This window comes from Lipotes vexillifer, unplaced genomic scaffold (assembly GCF_000442215.2).
Source record: "Lipotes vexillifer unplaced genomic scaffold, Lipotes_vexillifer_v1.1 scaffold98, whole genome shotgun sequence".
Classification (NCBI taxonomy): domain Eukaryota; kingdom Metazoa; phylum Chordata; class Mammalia; order Artiodactyla; family Lipotidae; genus Lipotes; species Lipotes vexillifer.
The window spans coordinates 1,786,370-1,800,521 of NW_006799611.1; the positions used below are offsets into that span (position 1 = coordinate 1,786,370).

At 52.8% G+C, this 14,152-nt stretch overlaps 1 protein-coding gene across 2 annotated transcripts in view; it reads left to right on the plus strand.

Annotated features, from left to right (window-relative positions):
- The first annotated feature begins 7,574 nt into the window (after positions 1-7,574).
- The window catches only part of FPGS (folylpolyglutamate synthase), an 8,989-nt gene continuing 2,411 nt past the window's right edge, over positions 7,575-14,152 (plus strand). The window contains exons 1-12 of one of the 2 annotated variants that reach the window (XM_007471740.1): positions 7,575-7,712; positions 8,925-9,053; positions 9,143-9,196; positions 9,282-9,346; positions 11,287-11,401; positions 11,550-11,630; positions 11,763-11,824; positions 11,913-12,015; positions 12,337-12,414; positions 12,659-12,806; positions 12,935-13,024; positions 13,805-13,955. In XM_007471740.1, the coding sequence (XP_007471802.1) occupies positions 7,575-7,712; positions 8,925-9,053; positions 9,143-9,196; positions 9,282-9,346; positions 11,287-11,401; positions 11,550-11,630; positions 11,763-11,824; positions 11,913-12,015; positions 12,337-12,414; positions 12,659-12,806; positions 12,935-13,024; positions 13,805-13,955 (1,214 nt within the window). The remainder of the gene's footprint in view (positions 7,713-8,924; positions 9,054-9,142; positions 9,197-9,281; positions 9,347-11,286; positions 11,402-11,549; positions 11,631-11,762; positions 11,825-11,912; positions 12,016-12,336; positions 12,415-12,658; positions 12,807-12,934; positions 13,025-13,804; positions 13,956-14,152) is intronic. The other variant, XM_007471741.1, reaches the window with a different exon arrangement.

The following is a 14,152-nucleotide window of genomic DNA, read 5'->3' on the forward strand; positions in this document are numbered from 1 at the left end:
AAGGAAGGTAAAAGTCACCTCTAGGGAATTCCCTGGCTGCCCAGTGGTTAGGACCCGGAGCTCTCAGCACCGTTGCCCAGGTTCAATCCCTAGTTGGGGAACCAAGATCCTGTAAGCCATGCAGTGCGGCCAAAAAAAAAAGTCACCTCTAAATAAAATTTTTAAAAAAGAAAAAAATATATACATATATTTTAAAAAAGCACCTCTAGCCTCACCGCTCAGAGCTCATTACAGTTACCATTTGGGGAAATAACACCTAGGCTGTTTTCTAAATTATAATTATTTTAACAAAAATGGGATCCCACTGTCCATACTGTCTCATCGACAGGTTTGTTCCCTTAAGAGTCTTCTTAGATCGAGATTTATAACACTTAGAAAACGTTTACTTTGAAGTGCTAATACAATGACATGGTTCAAAATTCAAAAGGTACAAAAGGGTAGATGGTGAAAAGAATGTGGCAAGAAGGTGCTGTTTGAGCAGAGACCTGGAATGATCATGGATCAGTCACGTGAACTTTGAGGGGAAGAACATTCCAGGCAGAAGGAACCCCAGTGCGAAGGCCCTGAGGCTCTGTCATGCATTCACTCTGTGTGACCTTTGGCTGGCTGCGTAACCCGTCTGTGCCTCAGTTTCCCATCTTCATAAGGAGGATAATCACAGTACTCCTAAAGCCGTTGGGAGGATTAAACACATACTTTTAATGCTAGGTGCTCACTAGGTGCGGACTTTCACAAAGGTGGGCATGAGCTTGGCATGGTCGCGAATCAGAGGAGGACAGCAGGGCTGGGGGCGGCAATGGTTAGAGATGGTAGGATCAAAAGTGTGGACCTCATCCTAAGTGCAGTGGGGATCCACTGGAAGATTTGAAGCAGGAGAGACGAGATCTGGGTTTCTTTAAAAATGGTGGAGAATGGTTATGCTTGTAAGGGTCGAGAGGAACAGCAGGAAGGAGGCTAGAGGGTAGACCTGCAGTGGCAGCCTGAGATGCCACTGGAGGGATGGGAGTGGCTGCTGGAGAGGCTGGGTGGGTGGGGCCTCAGGGGTGATGGGGAGGGAAACCCAGGGTGAGGCCCAGCTTTAGACCCGAGCCCCTTGGTGGATGGTGGAGCTGTCCTCGGCTGGGAAGGCCTGGGGAGCAGGAGGTTTTAAGGCAGAAGTGCCTGCAGACATCAGGAGGTCACCGGATGCTCATGTCGGTAGCTCAGTGAAGAGGGCCATTTGAAAGTCAGACGTCATCATAGAGGCAGGACAGCAGGGACCGCCTTGGAGAAAGGCGTGAGCCCCTGGCCGCCAAGGTGAGGAGACTGGAAGGGAGAAGGGGGGGCCAGCAAGGCACAGCCAGCAAGGAAGGAGAATCGGGGAGGGAGGTGTCGGGGAAGCCCAGAGAACAAAGGGTTTCGGGAAGGAGGGTGCTGTCAGGTCATCAACCGTGTCACCTGCCACTGGAGAGTGATAAACAGAGCATGTGGGGCTCTGAGCACGGTTCCAATTGCTTGCTTCCTCAGGGTCATTTTTAGAAGTAGAATTGCAGGGTCAAAGGGAGGCCCATTTTTAAGGTTCGCTGCCCTCCTAATAAACTAAATCCATTAAACACCTTTGTAGCCAGAGTCGGGGCAAGGATAAGGAGAGGCTGTGCTGCTGAGGATATGGAATTCTGTTTAAGGCAAGTTTCTTTTCACCCAGTGACAGAAAAGTGTTTTCTTGTAGATCATTGGATATGAATTGATATTCAGAGGTGGGGAAGTCCTTACGTATATCGGAGGGACAGAACCCTGGTGTGGCCATCAGAAATGTACCTCCCTTCTGAATGCTAGGCTTCTGCGTAAACCTGCCTACGAGCTTGAACCTACCTTGGTCTCCACAGACCCTGGATGGGGGTGACGAAGGGGCAGCAGGACTCCTCTAGTCCAGGCTCTCCGGAGTGCGGTGGCCTTTGGAGGCTCTTGTCCTCATCAAGAACCCCCTAGAAATTATGACCTGGGACAGAACTCATTTCAACCCTTGTTCTACTAAGGAGGAGACTGAGAGTCAGGATCAGAGAGAGGAAGCGAACTGCCCAAGGTCACACAGCGCATTGACAGCAGAGATTGACCAGACAAGTGGTAGAGAGTAGGGGCACGTGTTAGAACCAGAAAACCTGGGTTTGTATCTTGGCTCTGCCGCATACTGGCTGTGTCACCCTGAGTGAGTTGCTTACCCTCTGTGAGCCTCCATTTCGCTACCTGTAAAGTGGGGATAATCTCTAATTCATACAATTCTTGTGAGGATTTAAAAGAGATTGCAGGTCTTCCCTGGTGGCGCAGTGGTTAAGAATCCACCTGCCAGTGCAGGGGACATGGGTTCGAGCCCTGGTCCAGGAAGATCCCACATGCAGCGGAGCAACTAGGCCCGTGTGCCACAACTACCGAAGCCCGCACGCCTAGAGCCCGTGCTCTGCCACAAGAGAAGCCACCGCAGTGAGAAGCCCACGCACCACAACGAAGAGTAGCCCCTGCTCACGGCAATTAGAGAAAGCCTGTGCACAGCAAGGAAGACCCAACGCAGCCAAAAATAAATAAATAAAATAAACAAATTTATTTAAAAAAGAGAGAGATTGCAAAGCCAAGAACAGCGCAGTGGTTGAGAGTCCGCCTGCCGATGCAGGGGACACGGGTTTGTGCCCCGGTCCGGGAAGATACCACAGGCCACGGAGCGGCTGGGCCCGTGAGCCATGGCCGCTGAGCCTGCGCGTCTGGAGCCTATGCTCCGCAACGGGAGAGGCCACAATAGTGAGAGGCCCGCGTACCGCAAAAAAAAAAAAAAAAAAAGCTAAAAGAACACACCCAAAAAAAGCAAAGAGGGAGAGCTTAGGGGAAGGGTGTTTCAGGCAGAGGCAAATGTTGGGTGGAGGTGGAAGAGGCCAAGGCCAATTTCTGAAGTCCTTTCCAGCTGTCATGGTGAGGCAGGAGAGGGGACAGTAACTCAGGCAGATCTGAATTTAGAAAGCCCAGCATGGTGCCTTTGCTGACCCCTTGTGTGGCCCCAAGCTGTCTCTGTCAGTCTCTGGGCCTCAGCCTCCTGCCCCTACAGCCTCTAATCAGGGGTTGCAAATATTCGTTCTTCGCAAGTTTCATTCTTTACTATTCTCTTGCCCCATGGACAGGGCACTTCAAGAGAAGAGCCTTGTCATCTGTCCCCAGAACAGTGTCCCCAGCACCCAGCCCAGGTCTGGCATAGAGACAATTTCTCATCAGATGAATCAGGGAAAGGATGGATTCACGTCCTTTCCCCTTGGGAGTGTGTGGGTTGAAGCAGGAGCCCTGGCCCCTCACTTACCCTCCACACATGCCTGCAGACCTGCCTCACGTGGGTGGACACTGGCCTGTTTGCCAGTTTCTCTGTGCCCTTGTTTTCTTTTCTTTGCTCTCCAGACAATGGCTTTGTTTCTATTGTTCTTTATGGAGAATGAGAACACCTCAGTGGTGGCACCAAAAGGCCAACAGTGGCTCTCCAGGTGCCCTATTAAGATGCCTTTGATTTTCTCCTTTATACATTTCTCTATTTTCTTCTACAAACATCTGTGGCTTTTCAAATAAAAAGCAATGATGAAAAAGAGAGAAGTGGACTGCTAAAGAAATACAAATGACTTTTAAACATAAGAAAAATGCTCACCCTCCTTCACAATAAAATAAATGCAAATGCTAACTACCCTGAGAATCCATTTTTCCACCTATGCAATTGGCAAGATCAAAGTTGGCTAACAGTGTATGTTGCTGAGGAAGCAGCTGGCTCATGCCCTGCAGGGGCATGGGGGTGGAGAGCAGTCCTGTCCCTCTGGAGGACAACGTGGCAATCTGTATGAAAGTGTCAAATGCAAATCACCTTTGACCTAGCCATTGCACTTCCTGGAATTTATCCATCAGATGTGCTCACACATGGAAGAAATGATGTCACCCATTGTAGCATTGCTTGTGATGGCAAAATATTGAAAACCTAAATGTCCATCAGTAGGAGACTGGCCAAATACACGACAGTACCTCTTCAGCAAGGAGTACTATGCAGCTTTGAAAAAAACAAATTAGCCAATGGGGCACCTCTTATGTGCCAGCACAGTCCAGAATAAGGTCCAGGATATAAAGATATGTGGAAAAAGTACAATGCAGACTCACGTATATAGTCAGCTGCTATCTTTGAGTATAAAAGGGAAATCAAAATATATTTGTATTTGCTTATAAGTGCATAAAATGTCTCTGGAAAGATTACAAGAAACATAACTTTGCTTTTGGGGAGGGGAATAAGGATGCGAAGAACTGGGGTGGGAAGGAAGCTTTTCTCTGTGTTCCTTTTTGTACCTTTGACTATTTGAATGATATGATGTATCATCCATCCAAAAAAAAAAAATTTTAGAATTTTAAAACAAAATAAAAAGTAAGGAAAAATTTGAATAAGGAAAAGAAAATAAATCTATTCTATCCCCTCCCCTTCTAAATTTCCTGGCGTCACTGGCTATGAAAATTGTCGTTGGAGGGAATTCCCTGGTGGTCCAGTGGTTAGGACTCAGCACTTTCACTGCCAAGATCCTGCAGGCCACGTGGCATGGCCAAAAAAATTTTTGTCCTTGGAGACCATGGAGAGGTCTAGGGGACAGGTGACATGCCCAAGGCCACTGGGTGACTTTGCCAAGGCTCCTGTCGCCAGTTATAATTTCCTGCACAACTGGGATGAGACCAGATAGGATCCCTGGAATTTTCTGTGCTGTTTCTTGCCTTCTGTGTCTCTACATCTATTTCTGTTTCCAACTTGAGCTGAGGTGTGTAGTTCAACGATTTTTTAGGACTGTTGTCACCGCACCCTGGAGAAGGGCTGTATCGGGCCAGAGGGGAGAACTGACAGGACTGCTTTGCTCAGGACAAAGGGAAGGAAATCAGTTAAGATTCAGTTAAGTAGGCAATGGGATTTTCCAATAAGAAATTGAATTACATTTAGAAGACAATAAAATGGTTCTAAGGAGGGATGAAAAGGTCAGATTTGCACTTTGGAAGACTTGCTTCCAAATCATCCAAATGAGGAGGGAGTCTCCCTCCTGGGATCACATTTTCCCTGGGATCTTATTCTTGGAAGAACGGCCGAGAGCCCCAATACCCGTTGTTACAAATGAATCAACTGGGGCCACCACTAATCGATCAAGAGAAAAATACTTCTCATATAGAGGACAGAACTGAGGACTCACATCTGTGATACCCAAAGTGCTTTATAATTGACAATAAGGTGCTAAACAGATGTTGGAAATATATATAGGCCAAGGATGAGTGAGAGGCAGTTTACTAAGATAAATGCCCGGAAAGGTGCTCAATTTCACCGCAGCCAGGGAAATGCAGAGTACAAATGACAGGGTACTCTACACCCAGTCATCTGGGGGACATTCTGGAAGAGGGGGGCTCTCCTCACACTACACAGCTGGTGGGCTGCAACGTTTACAAGTGTTGGCGGGAAGGAATGGAAACACCCCTGGACCCAACTGTCCCCCTCAGCGCAACCTCACCTGCGGAAATATAAGCCCCTGGTGTAGATGCTATCCACTGTGGCAGCACACTGCAGGCAAGTGGAGGATGCATTAGGGTACAGCCACTGCTGCAGAGTTAGCAGTGCCCCCTCACCCCGAGTGGGGGAGGGCAGCAGGAAGGCAGTACAGAGGCTATAGGAATAAGGACTCGGGGCCAGAGTTCAAAGCTTGAGTTTGTGACTTGAGCATGTGTCTTTATTCCTTTGTGTCTCAGTTTCCTCACTTGTGAAACAGGATATAATACTAGCGCCTGTTTCATAGAGTTTTGTTGATTAAATGAGCAACTATGTAGAATGTGTTTAAAACAGTGCCTGGCCCAGAAAGGTGCTACTTAACTATTTGTTAAGTAAATGTCTTAGAGGGATCCCCATGAGCTTATTGTTGAGTAAGAAAGTTAAGATGCAAAAAATCTTGTCTGCATCAACAAGGCCCTATAAGGAGTTCCCTGGCGGTCTGTGGGTTAGGATTCCTTGCTTTCACTGCCATGGCTTAGGTTCAATCCCTGGTCTAGGAACTGAGATCCTGGAAGCCAGGTGGGGCGCGCCACCTCCCCCCGCCACCAAAAAAACCCCCAAAACTAAAACAAAAACCAAAAACAGAAAAGATCAAGGCCTTATAGATGTCTAGGTGTATCTGGGATTTCATGAGAACAGACAACCGTGAGACACACACTTTGTTGTCAGTAAGAATTACCAAAGGAGAACCGGGGTTGGAGATTGGGGGCGAGGGTTAAGCAAAAGAGAAATCATTTAAAACCTCTTTATGATTATTTTTTATTCAGTTATTAAATTATAATGTATACAGAAAGTTTCAATGATTTAAAAAAAGAACACTGAGAGAGAAAAGGACTTGTCTGTCTCCCATGCGGCAGGGGTGGGGCACCCTGCAGTGATATGAAAAGCGGAAGTCCAGCCAATGATAGAGTCTTCTCAACATATTTGTTTATTTCAAAGTCAAACAATCTCTGATAAATATTTATCCCCAATGCCTGCGGGAAAGAGGGAGGGGCTACTGGTACTGAAACCCCATCAGTTGTTAAGGGACTGCCTTTTATCTGAGGAACCTTCTCTGGAGGGTTTTTGCAACAATTTCCCCACCTCCACCCAAACACACACACCTTTCCAGATCTCAGCTGTAGAAAGGGAATCTCCATACTATTTTTTTTCCATGCTAGTTGGGGCCAATAAGGTCATAGACAGAAAAAGTTCTGAAAACTCCAGGACAAATGGGAGTCTTCCACCCCCAGGTAGGACAGATTATTGCCCCCTCCGTGGGTGGCTCTCCCATCCATTCCATTTGATCAGTTGACAAATATGATCTTGTCATCCCTCCTTAGAACCATTTTATTGTCATATAAATGTAATCCAATTTCTTATAAGGCTACAAGGTCCTGCTGGATCTGGCATCCTGTCACTCCAGGGCTCTCTGACTGCGTTCCATCTCCAGGCCTCGTGAGGCCAGGATGTCGCCTCTTCCAGGAAGCCTTCCCAGGCTGCCCAGGAACTGTTAGGAGCCCCAGTAGCGTAGGTGCCTGGTTTTTGGCCTATTGCCCCACAATCGAGCTCTCAGATTCGGCAGACCAGAGGCCGCATCCCCGCTGCCCTGGGTTTCTGCGTTGGGTCGGGACGTTTTGGGGCCAGGATTCAGCGACCTCCCTAAGGTGTCCGCCAGTTCTATCATTCTATCCCCCCTCGAAGTTGGTTCTGGCCTGGAGCAGGGCTGCTGACTGGGACTGGCTAATTTGCGGGGCGCGGCCTGTTCCTTGAGAGGATGATGACGAAAGGAGCGCGTATTTCTCAAAGGCATAGGACTCGCTCGGGACCGTGCCCCTCATAAACATGAATGAAGCTCTCCGCCCCGCCCCGGGGCCTGCCCCTCACAAGGATGGCGTCCCGCAGATTCTTATTGGTGCCGGTAGGCTCGTTGGGCAACGCTGAGTGGCGGAGGGCGGAGGCGGGTCGGGGGCGGGGCCAGGCGAGGGGCGGGGCGTATTCGGTCCGGGCCTGGCGTGCCGCCGCTTGCATCTCTGCTATGTCGCGGGCACGCGGCCACCTGCGCGCGGCTCTCTTCCTGGCAGCGGTTTCTTCGCGTGGTGCAACAACCGGGGTCGCAGCGAGGCGAGTATTGAGCGCGTGGCCTGCGCCGCAGGAGCCCGGCATGGAGTATCAGGTATTGGAGGGAGGTCCTGCAATGAAACGTGAGCCGGGCCTGAGGCGCTTGACATCTGGCCTCCGCCAGCTGAGAGAGGGGCCAGGAGCCTGGGACTGGGGGACTCGGGGGGGCGGGGACATTCTGGATTCCGGAGGTGGGGACAGGCACCAGGAAATTGGACCCGGGGTACCGGATTTGGGAATTCTGAGGCTGAAGTGTACCGCGTTAGAGAGTGGGAAGGGACGCCGTGTGATAGGACCAAGAGATCCAGTGGCTCAGCTGAGGTTCTGGAGTTCCAGTGTCTCCGGACTCAGAACCAGCAGTTGGGGTGGGGGAGGGGAAAGGGATTCAGGAGTTCAGACTTGGGAGATCCAGAGTATAGGTCTGGGTTGGCGTCTCTAGGATTCAGGAGATGAAGATCCAGGTGCCTGGAAGTGGGGAGCAGGCAGGACTCGGAGCAGTGGGGGTGGTGCAAGAATCTGGAAAATAGAAAGCTTCCTCCTGGCTCTGTGCCAGGGGCCAGTTGCCAGAGACCAGAACCTGATGCTGGCCAGGCAGGTGGCACCAGTGTGATGAGAGTGGGTCCTCCAACCAGCCACTGAGGCCCTGAGGGGAAATAAACATCACCCCCACTTCCACCACCCCCAAGTGGAAGTATAATATAGTCCTGAGGTTATACCTACTTGCCTTCTTGTCTGAGTGACCCTGACACACCCTTCCTCCTCCTGAGACTCCTCTTCCCCATCTGGTTGCTTCAAGCAACTCTTCTCTGGGTCAGAATGTGGAACCTCAATCCTCATGCCCAATCCTGGGCATGGAAGCCTCCAGGAATTCCTAGTTCTAATCCCTTCAGTTCTAAGACCCCACCCTTCTGTAGTTCTGGCCCTGCCCTAAGAGGGGCCCAGTACAGTGGTGGACCATGGAGAGAATGAGGGCAAAAGCCTGAGAGTGAAGCCTGGGGAGGCCCAACAGGAAGCAAGGATAGTCCCGTTAGTCATTTTGCCTGCTTTGCCTGGCACTCCCTGGGTGGGTCTGAACTGCCCCAGGCTCCCATTTCTGCTAGAACTGGAAAGATGCCACTTCTTTCTCACTAGTGTCTAACCTCTAGGCTGGGGAAACAGGGCTGGCATGGCAGGCCTGGACCCTGGCCTGGCCACTGGTATGCTGGGTTCCTCTGTCCCTATGGATCCCTAATGAGCCTTAACCTACTACCTGGGGACTCATTGCCAGGATGCTGTGCGCACACTCAACACCCTGCAGACCAATGCCAACTACTTGGAGCAGGTGAAGCGTCAGCGGGGTGACCCCCAGACACAACTGGAAGCCATGAGGCTATACTTGGCACGGAGTGGGCTGCAGGTAAGGTGGGGAGGGCCTCTGACCACCCCCCATTCCCATCTGTCTGTGAGTCCTGTGGCTGAGGCGGGGACCTTGTCCGTCTGTCCTAGGTCGAGGACTTGGACCAACTGAACATTATCCACATCACTGGGACCAAGGGGAAGGCGAGCCACAGGACCCAGGGGTAGGACGTGCACTTGGTGGGGTGGGGTGGGGGGGACCTGCCCAGACAAGACCTTTTCTTTCTAGGGCTCCACCTGTGCCTTCACTGAACGTATCCTCCGAAGCTATGGCCTGAAGACGGGATTCTTTAGGTACTGAGGTACAGAGGGGTGTGGTGTCTCCTAGCTCTCTGGGGGGCTCTGGAACCAGCCAGCACCTCAGGGCCAGGGTCACCCCCAGCAGCTCAGCTGCATGTCTCTCTGCCTAGTGTTCATTCATTCAACAAACATTCAATTAGCATTTACCAGTTAGCCCAAGTTTATGGCAATCTTTAATTTTCATAACGGAAAGAAATTGGGGAGGGGGCAGCAACTTGAATGGATAAACGAAATACACAGCTGGAATAGTCAGATATCTTTTTATTTATTTATTTATTTATTTGGCCACGCTTAGCGGCATGCGGGATTAATTAATTCCCCAACCAGGGATCGAACCGTGCCCCCTGCTTTGGAAGTGCAGAGTCTTAACCACTGGACCACCAAGGAAGTCCCTCAGATATCTTTTTATTAACTTAAATTCCTTATACAGTTTTTTTTTTTTTTTTTTTTTTGTGGTACGTGGGCCCCTTCTATAATCACTATAAGTTCTCGAGTCTTCTGCTTTGGGAAGTCTATTACCACCCCTCCCTCTAACTTCTTTCCATCTTCCTCTTTTTTGTGTGTGTGTGTTACGTGGGCCTCTCACGGTTTTGGCCTCTCCCGTTGCGGAGCACAGGCTCCGGACGCGCAGGCTCAGCGGCCATGGCTCACGGGCCCAGCTGCTCCGCGCATGTGGGATCTTCCCGGACCGGGGCACGAACCCGTGTCCCCTGCATCAGCAGGCGGACTCTCAACCACTGCGCCACCAGGGGGAAGCCCCCTATACAGTTTTTAAATCACATAGAAATATTTATCAACTAGGGCGTCTTTGCCATAAGGAGCAGAAAACCAGGCTAGTAAGGGCTTAAACAATAAGGGTAGTTTATGACAACTCTGTTGAGACCTCCCAGGTGGGCAGCGGAAGGGAGCCCTTCTGCTGTGCCAGCCTCAGCTGCTGCTTTGCCCTCCAGGCAGCACCCCCTCTTGGTTGCATTCAGGCATCTAAACTCACACCAGAAGATGGGGGGGCATGGTGATTAGACATGGGTCTCTCTTCCCTGGAGCTGTACATGCCTTCTTAAGCCTGTCACTGGTAGAGCAGTGGGATTCACATGATGGTAGATGGCTCAGGATTTGGTCCTTAAGCTTGGGGCATTCAAGATTTTTGCCTCCTTTTATTTTACCAGTTCCATCAAGTGACCTCTGTAAGCATCTGAAACCTGCTGACTGAGGTCATTTCAGACCAATGTGTTTTCCCTCAGCAGTTCTTCATTCAAATTAAAGAAATGGAGTGGATTCATAATACTAGAGGGACTTTGAGGATTTAAATATAAGCCAACAATCTCTCTTCCAAAATCATGTTTGGGTTAAAAACCCAGCCTTTGACTTGGGCCCATGTGGCCTCATGGGCCAGTCTGGGGATGCAGCTTGGACACAGCAGATGGGGCCTTGCCCTCAAGGGCAGGAAGACAGACATTATGGGGGCAGATGTTGGCCGAGTTACTGATCGATGTGGGATGGGGGAAGCATGGGGGGCTGTGGGAGCCCAGAGAGCATGCCTGAGCAATCTGGTGGGGTGGGGTCCTTTCTCTTTTTTGGAGGAGCCGTCTTAGTTGAGACCTGTGGAGTGGACATGTGTATAGGCCTGGAATTAGAAAATTTTTTGAGAGGTGGGGAGCTGCAGGAACTAATAATTGTCCAGAGGGGCTGGGGCACAGGGAACTACCAAGGGAAGTGTGAGAGGTGAGGCCAGTGGCATGAGACCCGCCGGGGCCTGGTAGGCTGAGATGTGGAGCTGGGACTCTCTAAAGGGCAGGGGGAAGCGACAGAAGGGTTTTCAGCAGGGCAGTGACATACTTAGATTTGTTTCTCTGAAAGACAGGTCTGACTGTGGGGAGGGGGACAGCCTGGGGGTCTTGGGAAGGGAGTCCTGATGACCCTAGATCTCTCGGCAGCTCTCCCCACCTGGTGCAGGTGCGTGAGCGGATCCGAATCAATGGGCAGCCCATAAGCCCCGAGCTCTTCACCAAGCACTTCTGGCGCCTCTACCACCGGCTGGAGGAGACCAAGGTGCCCATGCCGGAGGGCTGGTGGGTGGGCAGGGTAAGGGGCCCGAAGTGGGTGGGTAGACCCAGAGGGCACTGCACATCCCGGGACACCATCTTCCCCAGGGCAGAGGCTGCAGGGGCGCCGAGCTCTGATGTGATCCTGTCCACAGGATGACAGCAGCTGTGTCTCCATGCCTGGCTACTTCCGCTTCCTCACACTCATGGCCTTCCATGTCTTCCTCCAAGAGAAGGTGCGTGTGCCCACCACTCCCCAGAACCCTGTGTTCCAGGCCTCGGGAAGGGGAATCTCAGCAGACTAGGGGCTCCTGTGTGGTATTCGGGAGCCTCTGTTACCCCCTGCCATGCCCTCTGATCCTCTTCAGGTGGACCTGGCAGTGATGGAAGTGGGCATCGGCGGGGCTTACGACTGCACCAACATCGTCAAGTGAGGGGGAGCGGCTTGAGGAGAGGGATGGTGGCCGGGAGCCCGGTGGCCAGGGTCCGGGGCATGATGGCTCTTTCATTTCCCCCAGGAAGCCTGTGGTGTGTGGGGTCTCCTCTCTTGGCATCGACCACACTGGCCTTCTGGGGGACACGATGGAGAAGATCGCATGGCAGAAAGGGGGCATTTTTAAGGTGACCGGGCAGCCCTGGGGAGGGAGGTACATGGATGGCCTGGGCCCCAAGATTCAGGGAAGTGGGGGTGGGTGTGGCAGGGTCATTTGTATCCTCCTGACTCAGGACGAGGTCTTGGGCATCAGTGGGGTCTGGGTTCTCGTTCCAGCTCTGCATGGGACTGGAACAAGTTGAGCCCCATCTCTGGCCTTACTTTCCCCATCGAGGGGTTCCCAAAGGTTTGATGGGGGGGAAGGCTGAGTGGGCCACCCAGAACCAGGGATGTGGGGGCCAGTGATGGGAGACGGAGGACCCTGGGCTCACTCTCCATGTCCCCCACAGTGTGGCGTCCCTGCCTTCACCGTGCTCCAGCCTGACGGGCCCCTGGCAGTGCTGAGGGACCGCGCTCAGCAGATCTCAGTGAGTCTGATTGGGACAGCTGGGTGGGGGGGGTGTGGCTGACTGGGGAGGTACTTTACCCTTTGGGGCCTCAGTTTGCTCATCTGTGCTCATCCAGCTGGAGGACATCTCGGTTCTAGGAACAGGACTTGGTGGGTTGTGGTTGATGGGGAAAGATGGAAGGGCTGATGGCATCAGGGAGGGCCTGCTGGCCGAGGAGGCAGCAGCAGCTCCCCTGACCAGCTGCTGCCCATCTCCGCTGTAGTGTCCCCTCTACCTGTGCCCACCACTAGAAGCCCTGGAGGAAGGGGGGCCACTGCTGACCCTGGGCCTGGAGGGGGAGCATCAGCAGTCCAATGCCGCCTTGGCCTTGCAGCTGGCTCGCTGCTGGCTGCAGCAAAAGGGCTACCGGGGTAAGTGGGCAGGTGAGTGGGTGGGCAGGGGACACGTGGAACCTGCCTCTGAGGGCCCTTAAGTGAGGCCTGAGCACACTGAATCCCACACAGCCCTCCCTCTCCCTTCCCTCCCCTCCCCTGCCCAGATACTGGGGAGCTGAAGGCGTCCAGGCCAAGCCTCCTGGGGCAGCTGCCCCTGGCACCTGTGTTCCAGCCCACGTCCCACATGCAGCATGGTGAGTTGGACCTTCCTGCCCAGCCAGGCTGCTTCAGATGTTTCTTTTGGTCTCCTGTTTGAGAGGTGGGGACAATTCAAGATGGTGCCTTAAGAGAAAGGACTGAAGTCAGTGAGCTTCCCACACCTTGAGTTCATGAACTCTCTCTGAGCCCATTTCCCCACCTGCCAAATGAGACGATGATAGGGTGCACTGTGAGGTGACATCACTAAGGGACTGAGTCCAGAGCCTGGCAGATATGGGATAAAGTGCCCAGCCACTGGTAGCTGCCAAACTACCATCCTTGTCACCATCATCATAAGACCATGAGGTTCTTGAGGATGGCGATATTGTCAGGCTTCTTGCTTGCCCCCAAGGCCTTCAGCACACAGTAGGTCCTCGTGGCTGTTAAGCCCCTTCAGCAGTTGGTTCCAGTGTGCCCACTGTGTGCCAGGCCCCGTGTCAGGGCCATGACACAGTCCTGGAGTTAGGTGGATTACATCCCAGCCCCAAGTGTCACTTGCTCTGTGACCTAATCTCTCTGAGCTAAGGGTTCTCTGCCTGAAACTTGGGACTGATATATGAGAGCAGCCCCCTCTCAGGGCCGCCTGGATGATTCCACCAGATGAGGCAGCCAAAGAGCTGATCCCAGTGGCTAGTGCCCAGTAAGAGGCTCCTGGGCTGTCAGAGCGGCCAGCAGCGGGGGCGGGTAGTGTGTGCGAGTTGAAGACTGGAGTGGGAGGACGTAGAAGGGCAGCCTCGCGGCTGCCGCTGGAAGACTACCTTGCTCCCCTCCCCCAGGGCTTCGGGACACGGAGTGGCCGGGCCGGACGCAGTTGCTGCGGCGGGGCCCCCTCACTTGGTACCTGGACGGCGCGCACACCACCAGCAGCATGCAGGCCTGCGTGCGCTGGTTCCGCCAGGCGCTGCAAAGCCGCGGGAGGCCGAGCGGGTGAGCTGCGGACAGAGGCGGGGCTGGGGCGGGACCTCGGGTAAGGATGGGGCGGGACCGGGGACGGGGGCGGGACTTGGCCAGTGGAGAGGGGAGGAACCTTGAGGAAGGATGGAGTGGGGCCCGGGGCAGGACTGGGCCAGTGGGGAGGGGCGGGGCCTCGGGGAAGGATGGGGCGGGGCGCAGGGACGGGGGCG